This window comes from Gambusia affinis, linkage group LG06 (genome assembly GCF_019740435.1).
Source record: "Gambusia affinis linkage group LG06, SWU_Gaff_1.0, whole genome shotgun sequence".
In the NCBI taxonomy this organism is placed as follows: Eukaryota; Metazoa; Chordata; class Actinopteri; order Cyprinodontiformes; family Poeciliidae; genus Gambusia; species Gambusia affinis.
The window spans coordinates 831,854-855,002 of NC_057873.1; the positions used below are offsets into that span (position 1 = coordinate 831,854).

At 43.8% G+C, this 23,149-nt stretch overlaps 1 protein-coding gene across 1 annotated transcript in view; it reads left to right on the forward strand.

The window, feature by feature from the left end:
• dlc (deltaC) overlaps positions 1–23,149 on the forward strand; it is a 272,983-nt gene that overhangs the window by 112,269 nt on the left and 137,565 nt on the right. Inside the window, exon 6 of the mRNA XM_044119740.1 lies at positions 88–257. Within this exon, the coding sequence (XP_043975675.1) occupies positions 88–257 (170 nt within the window). The remainder of the gene's footprint in view (positions 1–87; positions 258–23,149) is intronic.

The window sequence follows — 23,149 nt, forward strand, 5'->3', positions numbered from 1 at the left end:
ATCCAGCAGGATCCAGTTGTTTTAGCTTCTACAGCTTCTCATGTATCATTTTGTTAATTTCTCCCTTCCTTCCTTTCTCGGCTCCAGACCTGAACTACTGCACCAACCACCGGCCGTGCCAGAACCAAGCGTCCTGCACCAACACCGGCGAAGGCAGCTACACCTGCAGCTGCCGACCCGGCTACTCCGGCATCAACTGCGAGATCGAGACCAATGAGTGTGACAGCACCCCCTGCAGGAACGGAGGAAGCTGCACAGTATGTCACAAGAAGTACCTCCAGAACCACACCAGAACCACACCAGAACCACATCAGAACCACATCAGAACCACATCAGAACCACACAAGAACCACATCAGAACCACACCAGAACCACATCAGAACCACATCAGAACCACACCAGAACCACATGAGAACCACACCAGAACTACACCAGAACCACATCAGAGCCACATCAGAACCACATCAGAACCACACAAGAACCACATCAGAACCACACAAGAACCACATCAGAACCACATCAGAATGACACCAGAACCACATCAGAACCACATCAGAACCACATCAGAACCACATCAGAACCACACAAGAACCACATCAGAACCACACCAGAACTACACCAGAACTACACCAGAACCACATAAGAACCACATCAGAACCACACAAGAACCACATCAGAACCACATCAGAACCACATCAGAACCACATCAGAACCACATCAGAACCACATCAGAACCACACCAGAACCACACCAGAACCACACCAGAACCACACCAGAACCACACCACAACCACATCAGAACCACACCAGAACCACACCAGAACCACACCAGAACTACACCAGAACCACACCAGAACCACACCAGAACCACATCAGAACCACGTCAGAACCACATCAGAACCACACCAGAACCACATCAGAACCACACCAGAACCACACCAGAACCACATCAGAACCACACCAGAACCACATCAGAACCACATCAGAACCACACCAGAACCACACCAGAACCACATCAGAACCACACCAGAACCACATCAGAACCACATCAGAACCACATCAGAACCACACCAGAACCACACCAGAACCACACCAGAACCACATCAGAACCACGTCAGAACCACGTCAGAACCACACCAGAACCACATCAGAACCACATCAGAACCACACCAGAACCACATCAGAACCACATCAGAACTACACCAGAACCACATCAGAACCACACCAGAACCACATCAGAACCACACCAGAACCACATCAGAACCACACCAGAACCACAACAGAACCACACCAGAACCACACCAGAACCACACCAGAACCACATCAGAACCACACCAGAACCACATCAGAACCACACCAGAACCACACCAGAACCACACCAGAACTACACCAGAACCACACCAGAACCACATCAGAACCACATCAGAACCACACCAGAACCACGTCAGAACCACATCAGAACCACATCAGAACTACACCAGAACCACACCAGAACCACATCAGAACCACATCAGAACTACACCAGAACCACACCAGAACTACATCAGAACCACATCAGAACCACACCAGAACCAAACCAGAACTACACCAGAACCACATCAGAACCACTCCAGAACCACACCAGAACTACACCAGAACCACATCAGAACCACACCAGAACTACACCAGAACCACATCAGAACCACTCCAGAACCACACAAGAACTACATCAGAACCACATCAGAACCACACCAGAACTACTCCAGAACCACATCAGAACCACACCAGAACTACATCAGAACCACATCAGAACCACACCAGAACTACTCCAGAACCACATCAGAACCACATCAGAACCACATCAGAACCACATCAGAACCACATCAGAACTACACCAGAACCACACCAGAACCACATCAGAACCACATCAGAACTACACCAGAACCACACCAGAACCACATCAGAACCACATCAGAACCACACCAGAACCAAACCAGAACTACACCAGAACCACATCAGAACCACTCCAGAACCACACCAGAACTACACCAGAACCACATCAGAACCACACCAGAACTACACCAGAACCACATCAGAACCACTCCAGAACCACACAAGAACTACATCAGAACCACATCAGAACCACACCAGAACTACTCCAGAACCACATCAGAACCACACCAGAACTACACCAGAACTACACCAGAACCACACCAGAACCACACCAGAACCACATCAGAACCACACCAGAACCACATCAGAACCACACCAGAACCACGTCAGAACTACACCAGAACCAAACCAGAACTACACCAGAACCACGTCAGAACCACACCAGAACCAAACCAGAACTACACCAGAACCACATCAGAACCACTCCAGAACCACACAAGAACTACATCAGAACCACATCAGAACCACACCAGAACTACTCCAGAACCACATCAGAACCACACCAGAACTACACCAGAACTACACCAGAACCACACCAGAACCACACCAGAACCACATCAGAACCACACCAGAACCACATCAGAACCACACCAGAACCACGTCAGAACTACACCAGAACCAAACCAGAACTACACCAGAACCACATCAGAACCACTCCAGAACCAAACCAGAACTACACCAGAACCACGTCAGAACCACATCAGAACCACACCAGAACTACACCAGAACCACATCAGAACCACACCAGAACTACACCAGAACCACATCAGAACCACTCCAGAACCACACAAGAACTACATCAGAACCACATCAGAACCACACCAGAACTACTCCAGAACCACATCAGAACCACTCCAGAACCACATCAGAACCACATCAGAACCACATCAGAACCACATCAGAACCACATCAGAACTACACCAGAACCACACCAGAACCACATCAGAACCACATCAGAACCACACCAGAACTACTCCAGAACCACATCAGAACCACACCAGAACTACACCAGAACCACATCAGAACCACTCCAGAACCACATCAGAACCACACCAGAACCACACCAGAACCACACCAGAACTACACCAGAACCACATCAGAACCACACCAGAACTACACCAGAACCACATCAGAACTACATCAGAACCACATCAGAACCACTCCAGAACCACACCAGAACTACATCAGAACCACATCAGAACCACATCAGAACCACACCAGAACTACTCCAGAACCACATCAGAACCACACCAGAACTACACCAGAACTACACCAGAACCACACCAGAACCACACCAGAACCACATCAGAACCACACCAGAACCACGTCAGAACTACACCAGAACCAAACCAGAACTACACCAGAACCAAACCAGAACCACACCAGAACCACATCAGAACCACTCCAGAACCACACCAGAACTACATCAGAACCACGTCAGAACCAAACCAGAACTACACCAAAACCACATCAGAACTACATCAGAACCACACCAGAACTACACCAGAACCACATCAGAACCACATCAGAACTACACCAGAACCACACCAGAACCACATCAGAACCACATCAGAACTACACCAGAACCACATCAGAACCACACCAGAACCACACCAGAACTACACCAGAACCACACCAGAACCACATCAGAACCACTCCAGAACCACACCAGAACCACATCAGAACCACTCCAGAACCACACCAGAACCACATCAGAACCACTCCAGAACCACACCAGAACCACATCAGAACCACGTCAGAACCACATCAGAACCACACCAGAACTACACCAGAACCACATCAGAACCACTCCAGAACCACACCAGAACCACATCAGAACCACACCAGAACCACGTCAGAACTACACCAGAACCAAACCAGAACTACACCAGAACCAAACCAGAACCACATCAGAACCACTCCAGAACCACATCAGAACCACATCAGAACCAAACCAGAACTACACCAGAACCACACCAGAACCACATCAGAACCACTCCAGAACCAAACCAGAACTACACCAGAACCACTCCAGAACCAAACCAGAACTACATCAGAACCACATCAGAACCACATCAGAACTACACCAGAACTACATCAGAACTACACCAGAACCACATCAGAATCACACCAGAACTACATCAGAACCACATCAGAACCACATCAGAACTACACCAGAACCACTCCAGAACCAAACCAGAACTACACCAGAACCACATCAGAACCACACCAGAACCACATCAGAACCACACCAGAACCACACCAGAACCACATCAGAACCACACCAGAACTACACCAGAACCACACCAGAACCACATCAGAACCACACCAGAACCACACCAGAACCAAATCAGAACCACACCAGAACTACACCAGAACCACACCAGAACCACATCAGAACCACACCAGAACTACACCAGAACCACACCAGAACCACATCAGAACCACACCAGAACCACACCAGAACCACATCAGAACCACACCAGAACCACATCAGAACCACATCAGAACTACACCAGAACCACACCAGAACCACATCAGAACCACATCAGAACCACACCAGAACTACATCAGAACCACACCAGAACCACATCAGAACCACACCAGAACCACACCAGAACCACACCAGAACCACATCAGAACCACACCAGAACTACACCAGAACCACACCAGAACCACACCAGAACCACACCAGAACCACACCAGAACCACATCAGAACCACACCAGAACTACACCAGAACCACACCAGAACCACATCAGAACCACACCAGAACTACACCAGAACCACACCAGAACCACTCCAGAACCACATCAGAACCACACCAGAACCACATCAGAACCACATCAGAACTACACCAGAACCACACCAGAACCACACCAGAACCACACCAGAACCACATCAGAACCACACCAGAACCACATCAGAACCACATCAGAACTACACCAGAACCACACCAGAACCACATCAGAACCACACCAGAACCACACCAGAACCACATCAGAACCACACCAGAACCACACCAGAACCACATCAGAACCACACCAGAACCACACCAGAACCACACCAGAACCACACCAGAACTACATCAGAACCACACCAGAACCACACCAGAACCACACCAGAACCACACCAGAACCACACCAGAACTACACCAGAACCACACCAGAACCACATCAGAACCACACCAGAACCACACCAGAACCACATCAGAACCACCTCAGAACCAAACCAGAACCACATCAGAACCACTCCAGAACCACACCAGAACCACGTCAGAACCACATCAGAACCACGTCAGAACCACACCAGAACCACATCAGAACCACATCAGAACCACATCAGAACCACATCAGAACCACGTCAGAACCACACCAGAACCACATCAGAACTACACCAGAACCACATCAGAACCACTCCAGAACTACACCAGAACCACTCCAGAACCAAACCAGAACCACATCAGAACCACACCAGAACCACATCAGAACCACATCAGAACTACACCAGAACCACACCAGAACCACATCAGAACCACACCAGAACCACACCAGAACCACATCAGAACCACACCAGAACCACACCAGAACCACATCAGAACCACACCAGAACCACACCAGAACCACACCAGAACCACACCACAACCACACCAGAACTACATCAGAACCACACCAGAACCACACCAGAACCACACCAGAACCACACCAGAACTACACCAGAACCACACCAGAACCACATCAGAACCACACCAGAACCACACCAGAACCACATCAGAACCACCTCAGAACCAAACCAGAACCACATCAGAACCACATCAGAACCACTCCAGAACCACGCCAGAACCACGTCAGAACCACATCAGAACCACGTCAGAACCACACCAGAACCACATCAGAACCACATCAGAACCACATCAGAACCACATCAGAACCACGTCAGAACCACACCAGAACCACATCAGAACTACACCAGAACTACACCAGAACCACATCAGAACCACTCCAGAACTACACCAGAACCACTCCAGAACCAAACCAGAACCACATCAGAACCACACCAGAACCACACAGACAAATCCAATTGCCTTTATTGTCATAAGAAGCACCATGAGATTTCTTGTCAGTCTAGAAAAGACAACAACAGTCGGGGGCCTGTAGGGGGCGCTGCTTCTACAGTAGATAGAAATGCCAACATTTATTGGGACTCGATGAGGAGAAGAAAACAAACGTCCATAAAGAGTCGTGATAAAATAAATGTCAAAACATAAAGCAACACAGACGGTGTAAGGATGGAGGCCAGTGGAGGTGGTGGGTTAAAACGGGGGGGTGCAGGGGTTAGTGTGTTTATAGCCACGAAGAGTGTGTGTGTGTGTGTGTGTGTGTGTGTGTGTGTGTGAGGATAGTCCATGTGTTATTGTTGTATGAGAGGATAGAGGAGTTCAGTCCTTATAGTTTATGTTTTATGTCAGGAGACGTTCAAAAGCGTGACAGCTGTGGGAAAGAAGCTGTTCTGGTCCTGGTGGTTCTGGTCCGTGTGGTTCTGGTCCGTGTGGTTCTGTAGCGCCTCCCAGAGGGCAGGAGGGAAACAGTGTGTGTGCTGGGTGACTGAAGTCCTTTGTGATTTCCCGGCCCTTTTCAAACTCGCTTCCTGTAGACGTCCTTGATGCCAGGCAGCGGTGCCCTAGTCGGTGCCCCGGTGATGTACTGGGCAGTTTTCTCCACCCTCTGCAGCGCCTTCCGGTCGGAGACAGAGCAGGTCCTGTACCAAGCTGTAATACAGTTGGTGAGGATGCTCTCAATGGTGCAGAAGTTCATGAGGATCTCTGAGGACAGGTGGTTCTTCCTCAGGGTCCTCATGAAGAAGAGGCGCTGATGCACTTTCTTGATGAGTTTAGAGCAGCTGGTCGTCCAGGTCAGGTCCTTGGAGATGTGGACTCCCAGGAACTTAAAGGTGTCCACACACTCCACCACTGTCCCCTTAGTGTGGATGGGTGGATGTAGGTCAGCGTTCCTCCTGAAGTCCATGATAAGCTCCTTGGTCTTCTCGGGGTTCAGCTGCAGGTTGTTTTTGTCCCACCACTCAGCCAGACGGTCTAACTCCTCCCTGTAAACGGCCTCATCATTATCTCTGATGAGGCCGAACACCGTGGTGTCGTCTGCAAACTTGATGATGGCGTTCGAGCCGTGGACAGGTCTGCAGTCGTAGGTGAAGAGGGAGTAGAGGAAGGGACTCGTCACACAGCCTAGTGGCACTCCGGTGTTTATGATGATGGTGGATGAGAAGTGGTTGTCCAGCCGGACATGATGAGGTCGACTGGTCAGGATGTCGAGCAACCAGTGGCACATGAGTGAACTGATGCCGAGGTCTGTGAGTTTGGTAATGAGTTGTGGTGGGATGACAGTGTTGAATGTTGAACTAAAATCTAAGAACAGCAGTCTGGTGTAAGTGTTCTTGTTGTCCAGGTGAGAAAGGACAGAGTGCAGCGCTATGGAGACTGCATCCTCTGTGCTCCTGTTCTGCCTGTATGCAAATTGGTGGGGGTCTAGTATGGGGGGGGACAGGATCTGAGGTGCGCTAGGATCAGCCGCTCAAAGCACTTGGTAATGATGGGGGTAAGGGCTACTGGGCGGTAGTCATTGAGTCTGGTTGGGTTGGGATTCTTGGGGATTGGAACGATGGAGGTAGACTTGAAGCAGGTCGGTACAACGCAGAGCAGGGACAGGTTGAAGATGTCCGTCAGCACTGAGGACACGTCCAGGAATGTCATCAGGACCCGCAGCCTTATGGGATTTAATCCTGCTCAGGTTACGTTACATTAGTGGGGAGGAAAGTCAGTGGCTGTTGGCCTGGGATGGTGGCTGCTTTGGTTGCATTGTGGTATTCCCTCTCTCAAAACGAGCATAGAAGTTGTAAAGTGTGTTGAGGAAGGAGACATCAGAAGAAGCGGGGCTGGTATTGGGGTTCTTGTATTCTGTGAGAATCTGAAGGCCTCGTCACATCAGAGTTAAATTGTTCTGCTGGTCTGTAGATGAAGCATCTAACTCATCACCCATCTTTATTACATTTGACCCCTTTTTTATTTAACTAATTTTATATTAAAAACATATATGTATATAAAAAGTTAATAAAATGTTTTACCTCAGATGATCATCACATTTGTTAGCTGTAATGTTCATTTACACAAAATTCTAGGATCTATTTCATTCCATGTTCACTTCTTACCTGAAATAAATACAACAAATATTTCCTTAAAGTTTGATCTATTTCATAATATTTACCTTTATTAACCTGAAACGTTTAATTACACATTAAATGTTTAAAGATGGGCTCTTTCATCTGGTTTGATTGTTAAATTAAATGTTTACTGCAAAATGTCTGATTATATAATTGTTTACTTTAATCACATAAATTTTTATTTAAAATATAATATTTAATTATGTTTATTACCTGAAATATTTTAAATATCAAATTTTTACTTGAAATGTGATTCATTTCATCACCTGTTTACAGCAACTTGAAGATCTTGAATCAAAAGTTTGATGAATTTTTAGCACATTAAATGATTAAATGAGAGAAAACAGCCACTTCCAACTGAACACATTTATTTCAACACAAATGGTTCCTGTTCCTCTGCAGCCTTGCTGAGCTCTTCTCCTGGGGTTTCCTCCTCTTCTCCAGCCTCCACTGTGTTGTCATGACAACAGTCTCTGTAACTTGTTGATCCATCGTGGTTTCGCTGCATCGCCTCTTTAATTGACCCTCATGTCGGTCCCATGTTGTGGCGTTGACCTCGCAGTGACCCAGATTCAGTCTGGATTGATCTGATCCATTTCATACGTCGGTTTGTCTTGAAGAGGAGACATCAGAACACACATCAGTATTAATACTGTAAATTTGATAACATTAGTAAAATAGTTAATTCACAATAATGGAATAACCTCAATGTTCACTGACAAAACTCAGACTAAACTGCATAAAAATATAAACCCGACCTGAACAAGGTTCACCCACTGAAATGAACTCAACGTAACATGAGTCACCTGGACAAAATCATAGCAAAACATTATGACCAACACCAACAAAGTGAATTTAAACACTCACCAGAATGAACAAGTCTGGAGCAAACGAGTAGATAACTTGGGATGTTGGAGAACGTGACATCAGGACGTCTCACCGCTGATACACAGGACATTCATCTCCTTTTATCTCCTTTTCGTTAGCTCTGATAGCTTAGCTCCGCTAGCTTAGCTCCAATAGCTTAGCTCCGATAGCTTAGCTCCACTATCTTTGCTCTGTTAGCTTACCACAAATAGCTTAGCTCCGTTAGCTTAGCTCTGTTAGCTTAGCTCCGCTAGCTTAGCTCCGCTAGCTTAGCTCCATTAGCTCAGCCTCCTTATGTTGTTTAACAGGCAGGAAAAAAGTAAAACAAAAGTCTGTTTTCCATCTTTTTACCGTTTCAGTTTTGTGATCGGACATTACATCCAATAATGCAGCAATTGCTGAATAATTTTAACTTTGATTAAAAAATTCTAAATATCTGTGAGACAGTCGTTTTGTCGGTTATGTATATTACCTCTCAAGATGGCGCTCATATCCCTACGCCTAGAGCAGTGACGTCACATTCCAAAGCTCTATAGGGTTGGGGTCAGAGGTCAGAGGAGGATGGTGACCTCACCGTGAGTTTCTGCACATAGCAGCCGATGACTCAGATGGTTCATCGTCATGATGAAGATGATTTTACTGCTGAAGGTTCGACTCTTTCTGAACCAAGACAGAAAGTGATCAGTCAGAAAGTCCAGATACTTTGCTGAGGTCATTTTCACACCTTCATGGACTCTGAAGGGGCCGACCAGCTCTCTCTCTCTCTCTCTCTCTCTCTCTCTCTCTCTCTCTCTCTCTCTCTCTCTCTCTCTCTCTCTCTCTCTCTCTCTCTGAGTGAATGGCGGAGTGAGTGGAGGTGGAGACGGGAGGTTTTGGACTGAGTGGTTTGTTGAGTCTTTCTACCTTTTTTTTGTGACATTTTTCTCTTCACTCTGTTACTTGATCTTTAAGTGGGTTTTTGGTTGTTTCAAACTGGTCCGGTAGTTTTTTGCTACCAGTTTGGTTTGGCGTTTGTTGGCATCATGCCTGTTGTGGAGGGAGGTGCAGGTTTAGAAAAGCTGACCCGTCGACATGCTGTCAGTCATATGAACAGTGAATTGTTGGGTAGAGGAGGCAGCGTTAGCTGTTGGAGGAGCGGCTGGTTATGATAGTGTGAAATCTGCTTCCCGTATGAATGGTGCAATCGTGATATTTCTAGATGATACATCTAAAGTGAGTGAGTTGGTTGAGAAGGGCGTTGTCATTCATGACACTTTTACGCCGGTTCTCCCGCTGGTTACTCCAGCTAAAAAGATTATAATTTTAAATGCACCCCCGTTTATTAAGAACGATCTGCTTGTTAAAGAATTATCACGCTATGGACAGTTAGTTTCACCCATACAGATGGTTTCTTTAGGATGCAAATCTGTGCTTCTTAAACATGTCGTGTGTCATAGAAGGCAGGTTTTTATGATCCTTAAAGACACAGCTAATGAGCTTAACCTGTCCTTCAATTTCAAAGTAGATGGTTTTAATTATAAGGTTTTTGCCTCATCAGAGAACATGAAATGTTTTGGTTGTGGAGCGGAAGGTCATATAATTCGATTGTGCCCAGAAAAACTTAAGGGTGCACAGTTGGTGGAGGCTGGTGATGGGGATGGTACCGCCGACGCGGACCTCGCTGAGGCGGGCCGCGGCGCCGCCGAAGTGGGTCACGCAGCCATTGATGGTTTCACGGTGGTCAGTGAAGGTCTTACTGTTGCTGGTTCTGGGGTTCCTGTAACTGCAGAGAAACAACCTGAAGTTCGATCTTCTCTGAATTGTGATCGTTCTGATGAACTTGATATCACTGTTTGTGAGATGAACCATGATCAATCTGTGAGGTTTTGATGCAGATTTGGGGGACAAAAGAACTGATGAAGTTTTTTTGTGACAGCTTTTGTGAGGATGACATGAGCTTGATGAGGATTTGTTGAAACTGTCCCAGAAAAGGAAGAGTTTTGGACCTGCTAACAGCAGCACTAAAACTCTTAGAGCTAAGAGAGCCAACAGAGCAGAGAGCAGTTTAGAGTCTGACGGTGGAGCAGCAGAGTCTGGATCCTCCTGCTGAAATTAAAAAGTTTTTACAGAAAACTAAAGGACTCAGGCTGATTAAGGTGGAAGAATATTTTCCAGATTTAAAACTGTTTATTGAATCTTCTCGGCCTTTAACAAAGAAAACTGGACATTCGGGAGATGATGTGTTAACAGATCAAGAAATCTATCGCTTAAAGAAACTGATTGTAAGAGTCAGATCCCAAGAAATTACTGCCGATGAAGATGAAGACGTTTAGAGACATATTTTATGTTTCTCTGTGTTTTTTCGTTTGTTTCTTCATTTTCATGTGTGATTTTAAAATAAACACATTAAATCTTAATGGTGCTAGAGATGAATTGAAAAGGGCTGAGTTGTTTAGATTTATAACTTTGAAGAAAATTGATATAATAGTTCAGGAAACACACAGCACTGCTGATAATGAGTGTTTGGAAGAAGGAGGATGGAGGGTTTTTTAGTCACAAGTCCAGCTATAGTGGTGGTTTGGGGATTTTGTTTTATAAGAATATTTTGCCTATTTCTTGTGAAGCAGAGGAAATAATTGCAGGTAGTTTATTGAAAGTTAAAGCCAAGTATGAAAATGTGAATTTAGTTTTTCTTAATGTTTCTGCTCCAACTAAGGGGGAGGATATAATTTTACTGTTGAATATTTTGGAAAACACTGTAAATGATTGTAGTGATGATGGTTATTTATTTTTGTGTGGAGATTTTAATTGCACTGAAAATCCGACACTTGATCGGAACCACTCAGAGCTTTCAACAGGAACCAGAGACAGTATACATGGAGCCATTCTAGAGATAATCTTTTATCCTTGGCAAGATTAGATCGTATATATGCTTTTAAACATCATTTGAATATATTCAATAACTGTCATATAATTCCTGTCAGTTTTTCTGATCACTGTCTGGTTTGTTTTTCGGTGTTGATTGAAAATGTTCGTATACGGAGTGTATATTGGCATTTTAATACAGCTCTTTTACACCATAAAGCTTTTAGAACAGCCTTTGAATATTTCTGGGTCAGTCATAAACAATCTAAGTCAGATTTTTCTTGTGTCCAACAGTGGTGGGATTTTGGTAAATGTCAAATTAAACAGTTGTGTCAACAGTTCACTCACAATGTTACTAGAGATATAACCAGATCTATGAGGGACTTGGAGACTCAGATAGTAGAACTGCAGGGTTTGGCAGCATCTACAGGAAATCGAGGGTTTTTAAATTCCCTCCAATCTAACAAGGCCGTTCTGGCCAACCTGTTGGGCACAGCAGCCAAAGGAGCCTTGGTCAGATCACGCTTCCTAAGTGTATCGGAGATGGACGCCCCGTCCCAGTTTTTCTTCGGACTTGAAAAAAAGAATGGACAAAGAAAGATTGTTCACTCCCTGAAGTCAGACTGTGGATCTACAATCTCAGGTTCCTCTGAGATCAGGAAGTTTGCTGTCAGTTTCTATAAAGACCTTTTTAAGAGTGAATCCTGATGTGAGAGATGGTTCCTATGAAGGACGTCCTCAGGTTGATGCTGAAGCCAATCAGAAACTGGAGGCTCAGCTCATTCTGCATGAACTGCATGCTGCCTTGATGAGCCTAAAGAGTGGTAGATCCCCTGGCCTGGACGGCCTTCCTGTTGATTTTTACAAGTCATTCTGGTCTGTGATCAGTGAGGACTTGTTGGAGGTGATCATAGACAGTCTGCAGAGAGGTTGGCTGTCTGAGCTGTAGAGTCGTCGCTCTGCTCCCAAAGAAAGGAGATCTGCAGGATCTAAGGAACTGGCAACCAGTCTCTTTGCTCTGCATGGACTGCTAGATATTTTTCTAAAGTCCTGGCTACCAGACTGATAAGTGATAATGTCAGTTTAATCAGAGACGTTTTGGAAATCTCCAGCTCATTGGGTATAGATATTGGTCTGATTTCAATAGATCAGAAAAAGCTTTTGATCGGGTTGAACACCAATATTTGTGGAAAACTTTGACTGCTTTTGGTTTCAGCCCTGGTTTCATAGCTATGATCCAGGTTTTATATCGTGACATTGCGAGTGTACTTAAAATAAATGGAGGCTTCAGTTCTCCATCCAATGTTTTAAGAGGAGTGAGGCAGTTGTTCGTGGTCAGGGACGCTTTATTCCTTGGCAATTGAACCTTTGCTTCATAATCTGAGGAAAGATCTATCTGGTGTTTCTATTGCTGGGTGTAATGTGTGTTTATAGTTGTCAGCTTATGCTGATGATGTTATAGTTTCTGTGAACAAACAGGAAGATATTGATGTTTTAGTAAACACTGTCTTTTGTTTTGGCTGTATCTCTTCTGCAAAGTAAATTGGAGAAAGAGTGAGGCTATAACTACTGGAAGTAGGTTGGAGGATCAACTCAGTCTGCCTGGAGGCTCAGTGTGGAAAAAAGGAGGGCTCAAATATTTGGGTGTGTCTTTGGGAAACGACACGTTTGTGGGGAAAAATTGGGAAAATGTTTTGGATAATGTTAAGGGTCGACTTTTGAAGTGGAAGTGGATTTTATCTAAAATGTTCTTGTCATTAATAATCTAGTTTCCTCCACCATGTGGCATCGGTTGATGTGTGTTGATCCTCCAGTTTCTCTTTTATCGAGTGTTCAAAGGTTTATGGTGGATTTGTTTTGGGACAAACTTCACTGGATTCCTCAAAGTATTCTCTTTCTGCCGAGAGAAGAAGGTGGACAAGGCCTGGTCCACCTGGCCAGCAGAGGTGCTGCTTTTCGTTTTCAGTTTATTCACAGACGGCTCACTGGACCCGCGGGTCTGGTGTGGAGGAGAATATCATGCTGCGTTCTTCAGAGATTTGGTGGCACGGGTCTGGATTTGCCTCTCTTTCTGATGGACTCCAGCAAACTGAACTCTTCTTCCAGTTTTTTTATGAGTGTTTTCTCTGTGTGGACTTTGCTGAGGAAGGAGAGGCAGCAGCAGGCGGAGTCTCTGCTGCTCTAGGAACCGGTTCTGTTTGGGAGTTTGTTGGATTGTCCTGTTTGGGGAACAACAACCTGGTCCAGACTGCTCCACACTGCGAAAGGTTCTTGCCTTGGCAGGGTGGTGGACCTCGGCTGGATGATCCTGTTAAACTCGCTGATTGTTTGGGAATGAAATCTGTTTGAGTTCTTGGTCAGCGTTCGTGGAAACTGTACTGGAAGCACAAGTTAAATGAACATGAATGTTTCCTTTGACTGATTATGAAGGTACCATGTTACCAAATCACCTGGACCCTTTTCCATCCTTCAGACTGTTTCCTGGGATAAAGAACTGCTCTGGGCCTTTTTTAGACTCGGTGGACAGTAAAGGAATCTCCCTAGAAGGAGCTTCTGGGAAAATGTTCTATAGGATGATTGTAAAAACTCTGAATCAAACCAAACTGAATGGATGCAGCGACACAGTGTGGAGGACTCATTTTTAGCCTCCTCTAGTGAAAAAACATGCAGATCTACAGTGTAGCTGTAAACTCTTTAGTTTCTGTTATTAATTCTGCTGTGGAAGCAAAATGTCCATTTTGTGAACAGAGAGAGTTTCATTGTTTTTCTGATTGTGTTCGCCTATCGGCTCTTTTTGTGCTTTTGGGAAATATTTATAACAGTTTTGGAGAAATTTTCACAAAATTTGGATTTATTTGTGGTTTTAAATTCACACGCCAGGGAAGGAATAAATGTAAATTGATAAATTTTTTATTAGAACAGGCTGAAATGGCCGTGTATATAAGTAGAAGGAGGAAGGTAGTGGAGGATTTGAATATTGACTTGGTTTCTTTATTTGTTAACCTGGTAAAGTCTAGATTATTGCTTGAATTTAATTTTTACAGATCAGTGTCAGATTTAGATACTTTCTGTCACATTTGGAGTTATGGGGAAGTAATTTGTAGTGTGGTAGAAGGAGAACTCATTTCTGGAAGGGTGTTCATGTAATTTATTTTGTATTTATTTTGCGATGTATGTATATATATATATTATTTTTTGTCACGTAGTTTGTGATACTATGTCGATTATTTATTGAAAATAAATGATCCATTTCAAATATCAAAAAGTCTCTCCCTCCCCCCATGATGTCGGCCCACAGCATGACTCCACCTCCTCCTTGCTGACATGTTGGGTCATGGTGGTCGTCCACCACCGATCCACTGCTGCATCCATCTGGTCCATCCAGGGTTGCCCAGCAGTCATCAGTGAACAAGTCTGTTAGAAAATGAATCTTCCTGTCCGGCTGGGCCCACTGGGATCACTGGGCCCACTGGGACCGGTTCTGGCTGTGAGTTCTGGTTAGGGGCCCAATAGTAGCTTCAATCCTCTGGAGGATCCTCCACCTTGAGGCTCCAGCAGCTTCTAATAACTGTTTGCTGCTTCTTAAGGACATTTTAACAGCTGATTCTTGATCCCATCAATGTGTCCAACAGAAACTTTCCTCATTCTGCCTTCATCTGTAGAAACCATCTTTGTTCTGAATCAGCCATAAATCTCTTTACAGAACGATAACGCTTCAGTTTTCATTAAATATCTCATGTTTTCATTCCTTGTCATACAGCACAGCACTGACGCCTTTCGGCAGCAGAAATCTTTTCTCTTTCCCATATTCTTGAAACCTGTGGCCTGTTTAATAATGTGGAACATCCTTCTTAAGTAGTTTTCCTTTTATTGAGCTCAGCAGACAAATTATTCAGCTGAGGTGACTGAAATTAATTATAGTGATCCAAAGAGCCCTGAAACACAAAACCATCTATGAGTTTAATGGAACAACAAAAAAATTAAATCTTCATGACACTTGAATCCAATTTACATAATAATCTGGAACACGATGTAGTTTGGGTTGTTGCCTTAATTTCCATCTGCCCAAAGTCTCATTGGTTCATCTCAAAGGCGATTCCAATCATCCAGATTTAGAGCAGTCAGTCCCACCGGATTGATCTGGCAACATCTCCAAGGTCGATTCCATCCCACCATCGAGGTCCAGGCTCTGCAGCTGGCCGGCGACTCTCTGCAAGAGTCTCATCCAGTTTGAGACTTTTCACACAAACCGGCAGCCTGACGATGCCCAGAACAGCTGCTGATACCTTCCAGATCTCCCAATATTCCAGGTAACCTCAAAGCTCCAAACAGCAGAAAATCTGTTATGAAAAATCCAAATGAATCTTCAACACCTTGCAGGAACTAAATGGACAGACTCATGGTCTGCATTTTCCACAGGAATCCATAATGAATCTGAACGTGTGTCCCATTGGGGCCGGAGAACTTTCTGGGCCCAGTCTCATCAAAACACTTGGTCAACTGCACTGAGAGAGCAGCTGACCAGATCCACGATTTGGTCAGCTGACGAGGGTTGAAACAGCAGAGAGCAACAAAAAAACAGGTCGGACACGCCTGATACCACATCAGAACCACTCCTGATACGGTGGTAGGGGTCAGAACCCCCCAATCTTGAAAAAGTGTGGATTTGTCCCCACCAAATAAATCATAAGAGCAACATTTGTATTTAAACCATGTAAATATCAAAATGGTCAACAAATGAAGTAAACCTGCCATTCATCTAAGAATAAAATTAGGATGAATTTTTAGACCCCCCATTGTTAGAACAATGGTTCAGTCCGATGTGTTGGAGGAGCAACAGCAGCGCTAAGCAATGACCCAAACCCCAGTGAGGAGCTAGCTGTTAGCTGTTAGCTGTTAGCTGTTAGCTGTTAGCTGCAGCTCCAACAGAAAAACCATCTAGTCAGTAAATACTTAAAACACAGGCAACACATTTTATTTACTTTCATTGCTCAACAGGAAGAAACACATTTACAGCAAAAATTTGACTGCAGTTTATTATCTATTAATATTACTTTGACTGAATCATGATAAAATGCTGCATTATGCCTTGGAAATCAAAACTAGCAAAAATGGCTACATTGCTTTGATAGACTTAAAAGGAATCCAAGATTAGTTGTAACAATAGACTTTATTTGGGAATTATTTATTTTAAATGTAAAAACAATACAGTAATAATACTGTAGGCTGTTTAGTTTTTATGAATTTTAATAAAATATTGTCACACAACATGGCAAACGTAGCGATGTTGTTCATGGTGCAATGCATTCTGGGTAAATGACGTCTAATGGTCCTACTAAGCTAGCCCCTTCCAGCCAAACAGCGATGAGTAACGTCTTTAAGCCTTTTTAAATGAACCGGAGAACTTTGAAATCGATCAGAACGTAGAAATCGCAAGATTTCTCGTCATAGTGATGATGATGAGGAAGAGGACAGGTACTGCTGCCACAGAGCTGGGTATTGGTGCTTTGTGGATAAAAACTGTCGACACGGCATTTGGTTTTAGCTTGTGAAGGTAGTGATCACCTGTTGGAGCCGTTATCAGTTTATACATACAAATGACTCAAAGTCTTCTGGAGAGAAATGTTGATTGCACAAACATTTTGGAAGTTGTGTTCAGCTCTGGCTCTCTCCCACTGTTCTCTCTTTTTATTTCCTGTGGGAATCAATCCAGACTCTCCTCACTGTTAGTTTTCTGTTTTTTTATTACAGCCAACAGTGACAGACTGGTGCAAGTTTGGGAAATGCTACACTAAGGCAATATGATAAACAACTACTCAGGTAAAGTTACCTTCCTGTGTTTACTCAACCAAACCACGTCATCAAACCACCAGGTGAAAAAATGGTGACCTCCATGGGTAAAAATATAAAAGATATACATTTCTGAAGTAAATGTGAGTTTTGGCATAAAGCAATTTTTTAGTTAATAGGAAAATTACAACATATTTAGGCCAACATGTTTTAATCTTTTGTGTTGAACATAAGAAAAATCTCAATCATATTTACCTCTGTAGCTCTTACGTTAATGAGAAGAATTTAAAAAGTGGCTGAGCTGCGAGTGGCTGACAGCTCAGAGTGTGGGAGCAGAGAGCAGAGCAGCTGACGGTAAAAAATTAAAGTATGTCTTCTTGCCTTTAAAATCACAAAATAAATTCTAAATATTTTTCTATAAAATCCTGGCACTTTGAGTTTTGGTTATGATGCTTCCCAGATATTCATTATTTCTGCCTGTTGAAGGATCCAGGACAAATAACCAGAAAAGGTTTTAAAATAAAGAAACTTAAGTTATAATTTACATAATGCATAACTTGTCTGCAGAGTCTCTACAATAAATGAATATTTATGAGGAGTTTTATTAAGTGGAATAATTTTTTTCCACTTGTTAAATTAGTTTTATTTAGAGCCTTAAAGGTTTGTAAAGTTGTAGCAGAGATTACATCAGTGACACTGAACCAAACTGATATCTGAACGATTAAATTTTAGTTTTACTCCTGCAGGATTTCCCCCAGTAAACCTGCTGAGCCCGGCGGTCGGAGCGCCGAGGCGTCCGCCGGGTTTTTGTGTTAAAAGATGTTAAGTTGACAGGAAATGTAAAAATATTATTAATTATATGTTACAGGAAAACATTGACAGTGAAACAATATTTAACCCACAACTAGTCTAAAAAACAACAAATCAAAATTAAAATGAATATCAATTATTTTCACTTCTGTTTAATCCAAAGTAAGTCAGCGGCTCCATGAGGCCCCCAGGGCTTCAGGGGCCACAAATATTTTAACACAGATAATAAATATAACATTTATTTATTGAGATGATCAAAGCTGCTGAATTTGATTTAATAATTTCAACATAAATTAAAAGATTTTCAATTGTTTAACATTTAAATTTAGGATTTTATGGAGCTGGCAAGTTTACTTTGTAAAAGTTCAAACAGCAATATTCATAGTCAGATTGTTTTGTTACCATAGCAACAATCTGATGCTGTGACTTTAATCTGTGAGTTTGAGCTGCTTGTTCACAAATACAAATATATAGTTTATGGGACCAGATTTTAAGATCTCTGCTTTGCCGCGCACATTAACTCTGGCTAAGTGGACAAAACATTTGGAATGATTTGGTGCTTCGTGTAACCAGGAAAATAATAATAAGATAATATAAAACCAGCATAAAGCTCCTCACCGGCTGAACCTGCATGATGAGGCTAGCGCTGGTTAGCGCTGGTTAGCATTGGTTTGCTATCCGCTAACGCTCCGACCAACCGGGAACACAGACATGAACTTTACAGGGCAGACAGCGCCACACGCTGGGCAGCAAGCTGAGATGGAAATGATTTGTTCACCACTATAAAACATCCTCAACGCTCCTCTGAAGCCACTACAGTTTATTCCTGCGGTTCACATAGAGCTGCACAACCAGAGCTAACATGGTGGCTTTAGACTCCTGCCTTGATAATATTTAGTTCTCCAAAGAAACATGATTCCTCACAGAGGGTTGATGTAAATATCCATACAGGTCAGTCTGAGTCCAGTTTGAGTGAAACCTCATCGCGATCCGCTGTGATCGGTTCGCTCTCACGCCTTTAAATGTGTAAACTATAAACTTATCTTTTAGAAATAAATTTGCTCCGCCAGTGAAACACTCAGAGGAACAGAGACTCTTTCAATCTGGATTAAATAAAAACCAAACCTCATCAGAACCAGAACAGAACCATCCAGAGCCCAGCAGAACTTCTCTTTCTGCTCTTGATGAAGGCAGAATCTTTCTCTCTGCTCCTGCCCACTCTATCCTGTTTTTTTGCGCCTCTCTGTTCTCTGTTGTCTTGTTTTGGATTCTCTCTACATATTTTCTGAATTATAAATAACGGCTCTTTTCAGCCGGTCTCCAAACAAAATGGATCAAACACCCTGTCAGGATCCACGCAGCTGGAAACACGAAGGATTCCTGGGGAAGCGGAAGGCCGTGTGTCTGTCCAGATTGTTCTGTCCAGATTGTTGGTGAAGGATTTTGAAGACATGAGCGTAACTGACCTGGCATATTGAGAAAATCATAAAATGTCGGCAGCTGCTGCCGAGATTTGCAGGCAGGGAGGAGAAGTTAGAGTAAACTCAGTTAGGCAGGGATTGACCATAAATTTGGCTGAGTCGCCATGGAAACCTACCAGTTAGACTCCAAGGCTGGTGGAACGTTAACAGTTGGTCCGACCCAAAACAATCGGTATCCTTGGATGGCTGCTTACCTGAAATTCTCCTGGATATGATATAAACAAGACGTCTGCTTGGATTTTCTTCCCATGATTCCTGTGGGCCTGACCGAGACGCCCCATCTCTTCTCCAGGACGGCGGCTGGGGGCAGTTCAAGGACGTCCTACTTCCTACATACATTCATACACACTGCATAGCTAAATCCACATCGTCCTCAACTCACCGCCTTCGCTTGCTCTTCCTGTCTATTTGTTATTTTCATTGATTGTTTTTGTAATCTCACACTGAGATCTCACCTTTTACACTGTACGGAAAAAGAACAAGATGTTTTCTCCTCTTTCAATTTCAGCTTTTTAATTTGTGAACTAAGGAACGGATGGCGCCTCCCATGATGGCGCCTCCCTCCGGCTCCTCGTGTCCCCATCTAACGCTCTTCATTTGTCTTTTCTTCAGTCGGCCTGGAATGAAATAAAACTCTGTTGTGCTTCTGTACAATGATGATAAAGACATTCTGATTCTGAGTCACCCCAGAACCAAACCAGAACCAAACCAGAACCAAACCAGAACCAAACCAGAACCAAACCAGAACCAAACCAGAACCAAACCAGAACCACAGCACAACCACCCAGTTCTGTTGGCACACAGAAACATTGGTCGGACCGCTGAGACGCCCAATCAGGAGTTCAATCAAGTTTATTTGTATCACACATTTCAGCAACGAGGCACTTCAACATGCTTCACATCATAAATCACAAAAAATCAACAATTAAAACATTACAATTTTTCGAATGTCGTCAATAGACATTGAAATGTTTCAATTGTTTTGGTTCAAAATCAACTCTAACTAGATAGTTTTAAGTCTACATTTAGATTTAATGGAATTCAGTGTTTTGACTGTTTTGCAGTTTTCTGAAAGTTTGTTCCAGATTTGTGTTCCATAGAAGCTCAAAGCTGCTTCTCCTGTTTGGTCCTGAGAACCAAATACTGCAGTAATCAATGTGACTAAAGATACAGAGCCTTGCCAAACAATTAGAATATCATGGAAAAGAAGTTTTATTCCCACAATTCCACTCAAAAACTTAAACTTTCATAGGTTATAGATTCAGGGCCCACAGTCTAAACAATTTGAAGGATTTGTTTGTTCATTGTTCCATTCGTAGTCTCTCTACTCTCAGTGAAGGTGAACACTTTTTTCTCTTCTCCTTTCTTCCTTCCCTTCTTCCCTTGCTCTATTTTTGTGCTGCTTTTTTGGAGCCTCTCTTTGCACATCCTCTGAATCTGGTTAACCGTTCTCTCAATGAATTTGATCAAATTTTCTTAACAAGAAGAGAGCCCACTTGTTCTGGGAAGACACACCTGGACGGATTCATCCTGGATTTATTTGGACTCATGATGGGCAGACTAACGAACACTGACTCGCTGTGGGACAGAGGCTCAAGTTGGATGGGATTCTTTCGCAGGCAAACGTTGGGCGTTAAAACTCTCCAGTGGGATGGAATCAATCTTGGAGAAGGTGCTAGTTTCAGCCTGATGGGAACAAACATGCTTATTTGGATAATTGGAAATATTAGTTTATTCTGAGTATGGCTCCCTGTGGTCTTGGCTCACTGACTTTCTCAAATCTCCTGAAGTTTATGTAAACAAGCTGCTTCTTCCCATCTCCTCCCTCCTTCCAAATGACAACCAGGGAATCCTCTGGCCAGACTCAAGGACTAGCTCTGAGACAACACCACCTCATCAGAAACTGTCGACATCAAGGGTGGGCACTCCTGGTCCTGGAGGTCCGGTCTCCTGGAGGTCCGGTCTCCTGCAACCTTTAGATGTCTCTACTTCAACACACTTGAGTCAAGTAATGAGATCGTTAGCAGGACTCTGGAGAACCTGACTTGTTCTCTGGAGAACCTGACTTGTTCTCTGGAGAACCTGACTTGTTCTCTGGAGAACCTGACTTGTTCTCTGGAGAACCTGACTTGTTCTCTGGAGAACCTGACTTGTTCTCTGGAGAACCTGACTTGTTCTCTGGAGAACCTGACTTGTTCTCTGGAGAACCTGACTTGTTCTCTGGAGAACCTGACTGCACTGAGGAGGAGATTCAGCTGTTGGACCAGGGAGACTCTAAGAGCGGCAGGACACCGGACCTCCAGGACCAGGACTGCCCACCTCTGGTCTACATAGAAGAGCAGGCTGTAGAAATTCATGGTCAAACTGAGACACATCTCATTGTTACAGATACATTTCCCTGACGTCACTACCTTCACTGGTCTTCAGTGTTGCCACTTGTGCTATTGTTCCTTGATGTGTCGGGTTTCTTGCCCCATCTGTCTGTCTGTATAGTTAGAAACTGTAGAGCAGGGGTGTCAAAGTCAAATGGACGTTGTGAGGATCGAACGGGGGGGGTGCGCGCGTTGTGAGGATCGAACGGGGGGGGGGGGGGGGTGCGTCTCGCATTTTTTCAGACGGGGTGCCGGCTTGCTGCGGGCCGGTTCTAATAATAAATCAAGATCATCCCAGGGGCCGTAGAAAATCTTCTCGCGGGCCGGATGTGGCCCGCGGGCCTTGACTCTGACATATGTGCTGTAGAGTACTCAGTATGAACCAGAAAAGGAATCAGAACAAACTTATAATTCGGAGAAACATCTTAAGGAACACTTAGTTTATTTAGTTTATATACTTCACTCCAAAGGGCCTATTCTTTCAGGAATACCTTCAGAACAAGAATCCAGTCAAACCCCGATGCTGGTTTGTATAAAGTACGAACCACTTATTCTTACACACGGGGAACTAATATGTAGTTTTTTACTTATTTCTTCTTTTTCCTCTTTTGCTCTTTCCTTTGGTTTATTATTTTGTTTGTGTTTCATTTTAATTCCCCCTTTATTAATTATTGGGCAAAAAGTCTCGTCATACCAGTTTATTCATCTGTATTTAGTTTAGTTTCTTAGTTCATTCTTGCATTATGTTCTTGGTTCATTTAGGCCTGTCATGATAGCAAATTTTGCTGAGCAATTAATTCTCTCAAAAATTAGATTTAAAT